Here is a 7,500-nt window from a genome sequence, read left to right as displayed (position 1 = left end):
TGATTTGGCTTGACCATGTCCTGGTCCGGTCAGACAACATGACAGTGGTAGCCCATATAAACACCTGGGGTTCTCAGGCAGAACGGCGCATCTCCTCCTGTGGACTACGTTCGATCAATAAGAGCGATATATGTGCAAGGATCCATGAATACGAGAGTAAACTGAGACGCTTCTGAGCATTTTCAGCCAAGCAGAAATCAAGCGTAGCTTCAGTTCTGGCGTGTCACGTTAGTCAAGCTCGCATCAGTGACTCTCAGCTGATCCACATCTACCTATAGGAATACGACTCCTATCACTGTATACATATATAAGCTCCTTCAGTATTATCAGCTGATATCGCGTTTCTCAGGAGCTGATTACCCTCCTCCCTCCCCAGCTCCTCTCGTTTCTCAGGAGCTGATTATCCTCCTCCCTCCCCAGCTCCTCTCGTTTCTCAGGAGCTGATTACCCTCCTCCCTCCCCAGCTCCTCTCGTTTCTCCGGAGCTGATTACCCTCCTCCCTCCCCAGCTCCTCTTTTTCTCAGGAGCTCATTACCCTCCTCCCTCCCCAGCTCCTCTCGTTTCTCAGGAGCTGATTACCCTCCTCCCTCCCCAGCTCCTCTCGTTTCTCCGGAGCTGATTATCCTCCTCCCTCCCCAGCTCCTCTCGTTTCTCAGGAGCTGATTACCCTCCTCCCTCCCCAGCTCCTCTCGTTTCTCCGGAGCTGATTACCCTCCTCCCTCCCCAGCTCCTCTCGTTTCTCAGGAGCACATTACCCTCCTCCCTCCCCAGCTCCTCTCGTTTCTCAGGAGCTGATTACCCTCCTCCCTCCCCAGCTCCTCTCGTTTCTCCGGAGCTGATTACCCTCCTCCCTCCCCAGCTCCTCTTATTTCTCAGGAGCTCATTACCCTCCCCAGCTCCTCTCGTTTCTCAGGAGCAGATTACCCTCCTCCCTCCCCAGCTTCACTCGTTTCTCAGGAGCGGATTACCCTCCTCCCTCCCCAGCTCCTCTCATTTCTCAGGAGCTCATTACCCTCCCCAGCTCCTCTCGTTTCTCAGGAGCGGATTACCCTCCTCCCTCCCCAGCTTCACTCGTTTCTCAGGAGCGGATTACCCTCCTCCCTCCCCAGCTCCACTCGTTTCTCAGGAGCGGATTACCCTCTTCCCTCCCCAGCTCCACTCGTTTCTCAGGAGCTGATTACCCTCCTCCCTCCCCAGCTCCTCTCGTTTCTCCGGAGCTGATTACCCTCCTCCCTCCCCAGCTCCTCTCGTTTCTCAGGAGCTGATTACCCTCCTCCCTCCCCAGCTCCTCTCGTTTCTCAGGAGCGGATTACCCTCCTCCCTCCCCAGCTCCTCTCGTTTCTCAGAAGCGGATTACCCTCCTCCCTCCCCAACTCCACTCGTTTCTCAGGAGCGGATTACCCTCCTCCATCCCCAGCTCCACTCGTTTCTCCGGAGCGGATTACCCTCCTCCCTCCCCAGCTCCTCTCGTTTCTCAGGAGCGGATTACCCTCCTCCCTCCCCAACTCCACTCGTTTCTCAGGAGCTGATTACCCTCCTCCCTCCCCAGCTCCTCTCGTTTCTCCGGAGCTGATTATCCTCCTCCCTCCCCAGCTCCTCTCATTTCTCAGGAGCGGATTACCCTCCTCCCTCCCCCAACTCCACTCGTTTCTCAGGAGCTGATTACCCTCCTCCCTCCCCAGCTCCTCTCGTTTCTCCGGAGCTGATTACCCTCCTCCCTCCCCAGCTCCTCTCATTTCTCAGGAGCTGATTACCCTCCTCCCTCCCCAGCTCCTCTCGTTTCTCCGGAGCTGATTACCCTCCTCCCTCCCCAGCTCCACTCGTTTCTCAGGAGCGGATTACCCTCCTCCCTCCCCAACTCCACTCGTTTCTCAGGAGCGGATTACCCTCCTCCCTTCCCAGCTCCTCTCGTTTCTCAGGAGCGGATTACCCTCCTCCCTCCCCAGCTCCACTCGTTTCTCAGGAGCGGATTACCCTCCTCCCTCCCCAGCTCCACTCGTTTCTCAGGAACTGATTATCCTCCTCCCTCCCCAGCTCCACTCGTTTCTCAGGAGCGGATTACCCTCCTCCCTCCCCAGCTTCACCTCTCGTCAGTCAGTATTTGGCATTCTGATTCCCCTCGAATCAGAATAAATTCTCGAATTATGTTGTACTTTAAAATCTTGAATTAATGATATCTGCATTCTACATTCATTCATCTACATTCATGTTGGTTCTGTTCTGTTTACCCTAAGGGGGGTTATCGCTGCTCGTATCTATGCTAGGCTGCATGGATGCACAGGGAGTTCTCGTCCAGAACGGAACCATACCGCCAATCCAAACTGTATGCTAATTGTCCATCGTATTTGACGATAGTGGTCCTGACAGAAGTGGGTCTCTCCACATGTAAAGAGAACAACCACTGCCCGATATGTTTCTCAAGGGAACCGGACGCACTGCCCACAGACGACCCTCTCTGCGCCTGTCAAGGCAATTCGTTCCCCATATCGTGTGGATTATTAATATTCAAACACAATGTGAAGTATCGACAGGGAACGCATCGGTTACTCACATAACCTAGTTCCCTGAGATACGGGAACGAGCTGCTACGCTATAGCCTACGTGAGCCGATGCTATCGCTACTGAGTCGAACAATTGTGACTCGAGACGTCTGTTGGCTCTGACTCAGTGTTTCCCCATAGCATACAGATTATTAATAATCCAAACACAACGCTCGTTCCCGTATCTCAGGGAACCGAGTTTACGTCTCTAACTGCTCGCATCTCACAACTCAGATTCGTATTTAATGATTTATTTGCTATATTTATTTAATGCATACAATCGTGAAGTCAATAATAATTCGATTTATTTTGGTTTGATTCATTATAATGTATATAAATATGCATAAAAATATGTGAATATATATATAGTGAATGATTTTCATATTGTTGTTGATGTTTGTCTCCAGGATCCTGGCGCTGAAGGAGAACTTCCTGCTGAAGTTTGAGATGAAGGCGAGTGAGATATGAAGCATAAACTTGTGAGAGTGAGATATGAATAGGGTTGGGTATCGTTTGGGTTTTATCCGATTCCAGTACCTACTCGGTATTTTTTAAACGGTTCCGGTGCTTAAACGGTTCTTAAATCGGTACTTAAGAAAATGAAACCGCACACACTTTATCAAAAAATAATACCCTTTAATTTACAGGGCCAAACTGGACACAATATTAACTTAAATCTTTAAACAATATAAATACAAGTAACATATGGTAATAATAAAACCAATATAAAATAAAAATTCATATTTACATAATATCAAATGAAACAATATTGTATCAAACAATGTAATAATACTGGAGATTAATAGAGATTACTAGCAGGCAGAGCTGCCAACTCTCACGCATTGACCGTGAGACTCACGCAAATGACCCTTTTCACACAGAAAAATCGCGGACAAAGAGGACACTGACAGACAAGACAGAGAAGGTTACTTTTGATATGGAACAAATCCACAGCTGTCAGATTCTGTCAATATTTTTACGAGATTCACACAATAAATAACGTTTTGGCTCTTTGAAATGTGACAGATCGCTGTAGCGCGTCAGTTCAAACGGCACGTGATACAGCAGCCTACAAATCCACTGCTTCTTAGCTACGCAGCGTTGAGTGAACCTATGAAAGAGAACATCTCTGGTTACTGGTGTAACATATCTCTCAATAGGGAACGGGACGCTGCCAAGCTCCTCGCGCTGCCGACCAGCTTCCTTTTTCGGCAGAGAAATCTGAGGAGCAGATGGCGCGCGCGCGACAGCATAGTATGACGACGTAAGTGCGTCGATGCGGCGCCATCAGCCAATGAATTGGCTTGATTCTATATGGGATTCAGACTATCGGCACACCCAGAGGGCGTTCTGACACGTAATTTTACACGTGAAATGCAGCCAAACCTTGCGAGAAAGAGCGCGCATGCGAGACAGAAGAAACTGTGCTCCAAACTGTGTAGCACACGCACGGCGGAGAGAGAGAGAGCGAGAGACCTTGTGTGTGTGTGTGCGCGTGTGTGCCTAATGAAGTTAGGCACCGAAATCAGGCACCGAAATTTTCTTTCTTATTCGGTCTGGTTACTACCGTTTACGTCTGAACCGGTTCCCTATTGGCACCGAGTTTCGGTACCCAACCCTAGATATGAAGCATAACTCGTGAGAGTGAGATATGAAGCATAACTCGTGAGAGTGAGATATGAAGCGTAACTCGTGAGAGTGAGATATGAAGCGTAACTCGTGAGAGTGAGATATGAAGCATAAACTCGTGAGAGTGAGATATGAAGCGTAACTCGTGAGAGTGAGATATGAAGCGTATCTCGTGAGAGTGAGATATGAAGCATAACTCGTGAGAGTGAGATATGAAGCGTAACTCGTGAGAGTGAGATATGAAGCATAAACTCGTGAAAGTGAGATATGAAGCGTAAGCTCGTGAGAGTGAGATATGAAGCGTAACTCGTGAGAGTGAGATATGAAGCGTATCTCGTGAGAGTGAGATATGAAGCGTAACTCGTGCGAGTGAGATATGAAGCGTAACTCGTGAGAGTGAGATATGAAGCGTAACTCGTGCGAGTGAGATATGAAGCGTAACTCGTGCGAGTGAGATATGAAGCGTAACTCGTGAAGCGTAACTCGTGAGAGTGAGATATGAAGCGTAACTCGTGCGAGTGAGATATGAAGCGTAACTCGTGCGAGTGAGATATGAAGCGTAACTCGTGAAGCGTAACTCGTGCGAGTGAGATATGAAGCGTAACTCGTGCGAGTGAGATATGAAGCATAAGCTCGTGAGAGTGAGATATGAAGTGTAACTCGTGAGAGTGAGATATGAAGCATTACTCGTGCGAGTGAGATATGAAGCATAACTCGTGAGAGTGAGATATGAACCATAAGCTTGTTAGAGTGAGATATGAAGCATAAACTCGTGAGAGTGAGATATGAAGCGTAACTCGTGAGAGTGAGATATGAAGCGTAACTCGTGAGAGTGAGATATGAAGCATAACTCGTGAGAGTGAGATATGATGCGTAACTCGTGAGAGTGAGATATGAAGCGTAACTCGTGAGAGTGAGATATGAAGCATAAGCTCGTGAGAGTGAGATATGAAGTGTAACTCGTGAGAGTGAGATATGAAGCATTACTCGTGCGAGTGAGATATGAAGCATAACTCGTGAGAGTGAGATATGAACCATAAGCTTGTTAGAGTGAGATATGAAGCATAAACTCGTGAGAGTGAGATATGAAGCGTAACTCGTGAGAGTGAGATATGAAGCGTAACTCGTGAGAGTGAGATATGAAGCGTAACTCGTGCGAGTGAGATATGAAGCATAACTCATGAGAGTGAGATATGAAGCGTAACTCGTGAGAGTGAGATATGAAGCGTAACTCGTGAGAGTGAGATATGAAGCGTAACTCGTGCGAGTGAGATATGAAGCATAACTCATGAGAGTAAGATATGAAGCGTAACTCATGAGAGTGAGATATGAAGCGTAACTCGTGAGAGTGAGATATGATGCGTAACTCGTGAGAGTGAGATATGAAGCGTAACTCGTGCGAGTGAGATATGAAGCATAAGCTCGTGAGAGTGAGATATGAAGTGTAACTCGTGAGAGTGAGATATGAAGCATTACTCGTGCGAGTGAGATATGAAGCATAACTCGTGAGAGTGAGATATGAACCATAAGCTTGTTAGAGTGAGATATGAAGCATAAACTCGTGAGAGTGAGATATGAAGCGTAACTCGTGAGAGTGAGATATGAAGCGTAACTCGTGAGAGTGAGATATGAAGCGTAACTCGTGCGAGTGAGATATGAAGCATAACTCATGAGAGTGAGATATGAAGCGTAACTCGTGCGAGTGAGATATGAAGCATAACTCGTGAGAGTGAGATATGATGCGTAACTCGTGAGAGTGAGATGAAGCGTAACTCGTGAGAGTGAGATATGAAGCGTAACTCGTGAGAGTGAGATATGAAGCGTAACTCGTGAGAGGGAGATATGAAGCGTAACTCGTGAGAGTGAGATATGAAGCTTAACTCGTGAGAGTGAGATATGAAGCGTAACTCGTGCGAGTGAGATATGAAGCGTAACTCGTGAGAGTGAGATATGAAGCATAACTCGTGAGAGTGAGATATGATGCGTAACTCGTGAGAGTGAGATATGAAGCGTAACTCGTGAGAGTGAGATATGAAGCATAACTCGTGAGAGTGAGATATGAAGCATAACTCGTGAGAGTGAGATATGAAGCGTAACTCGTGAGAGTGAGATATGATGTGTAACTCGTGAGAGTGAGATATGAAGCATAACTCGTGAGAGTGAGATATGATGCGTAACTCGTGAGAGTGAGATATGATGTGTAACTCGTGAGAGTGAGATATGAAGCGTAACTCGTGAGAGTGAGATATGATGCATAACTCGTGAGAGTGAGATATGATGTGTAACTCGTGAGAGTGAGATATGAAGCATAACTCGTGAGAGTGAGATATGATGCGTAACTCGTGAGAGTGAGATATGAAGCATAACTCGTGAGAGTGAGATATGATGTGTAACTCGTGAGAGTGAGATATGAAGCATAACTCGTGAGAGTGAGATATGATGTGTAACTCGTGAGAGTGAGATATGAAGCGTAACTCGTGAGAGTGAGATATGAAGCGTAACTCGTGAGAGTGAGATATGAAGCGTAACTCGTGAGAGTGAGATATGAAGCGTAACTCGTGAGAGTGAGATATGAAGCGTAACTCGTGAGAGTGAGATATGAAGCTTAACTCGTGAGAGTGAGATATGAAGCGTAACTCGTGAGAGTGAGATATGAAGCGTAACTCGTGAGAGTGAGATATGAAGCGTAACTCGTGCGAGTGAGATATGAAGCATAACTCGTGAGAGTGAGATATGAAGCGTAACTCGTGCGAGTGAGATATGAAGCGTAACTCGTGAGAGTGAGATATGAAGCATAACTCGTGAGAGTGAGATATGAAGCGTAACTCGTGCGAGTGAGATATGAAGCATAACTCGTGAGAGTGAGATATGAAGCGTAACTCGTGCGAGTGAGATATGAAGCGTAACTCGTGCGAGTGAGATATGAAGCGTAACTCGTGAGAGTGAGATATGAAGCTTAACTCGTGAGAGTGAGATATGAAGCGTAACTCGTGAGAGTGAGATATGAAGCGTAACTCGTGAGAGTGAGATATGAAGCGTAACTCGTGAGAGTGAGATATGAAGCGTAACTCGTGAGAGTGAGATATGAAGCGTAACTCGTGCGAGTGAGATATGAAGCGTAACTCGTGAGAGTGAGATATGAAGCGTAACTCGTGCGAGTGAGATATGAAGCATAACTCGTGAGAGTGAGATATGAAGCGTAACTCGTGAGAGTGAGATATGAAGCGTAACTCGTGCGAGTGAGATATGAAGCGTAACTCGTGCGAGTGAGATATGAAGCATAACTCGTGAGAGTGAGATATGAAGCGTAACTCGTGAGAGTGAGATATGA

General features: G+C 46.9%; 1 protein-coding gene across 1 annotated transcript in view; it reads left to right on the top strand.

The window, feature by feature from the left end:
* Window positions 1-7,500, top strand: part of LOC130092421 (secretagogin-like) — a 17,563-nt gene that overhangs the window by 8,231 nt on the left and 1,832 nt on the right. Inside the window, exon 8 of the mRNA XM_056260280.1 lies at window positions 2,948-2,993. Within this exon, the coding sequence (XP_056116255.1) occupies window positions 2,948-2,993 (46 nt within the window). The remainder of the gene's footprint in view (window positions 1-2,947; window positions 2,994-7,500) is intronic.

This window comes from Rhinichthys klamathensis, unplaced genomic scaffold (genome assembly GCF_029890125.1).
Source record: "Rhinichthys klamathensis goyatoka isolate OS25496 unplaced genomic scaffold, OSU_Roscu_1.1 h1tg000176l_1, whole genome shotgun sequence".
NCBI classification, from domain to species: Eukaryota; Metazoa; Chordata; class Actinopteri; order Cypriniformes; family Leuciscidae; genus Rhinichthys; species Rhinichthys klamathensis.
The sequence above is the reverse complement of the archived record's forward strand: the minus strand, read 5'-3'. Positions and strand labels throughout refer to the sequence as shown.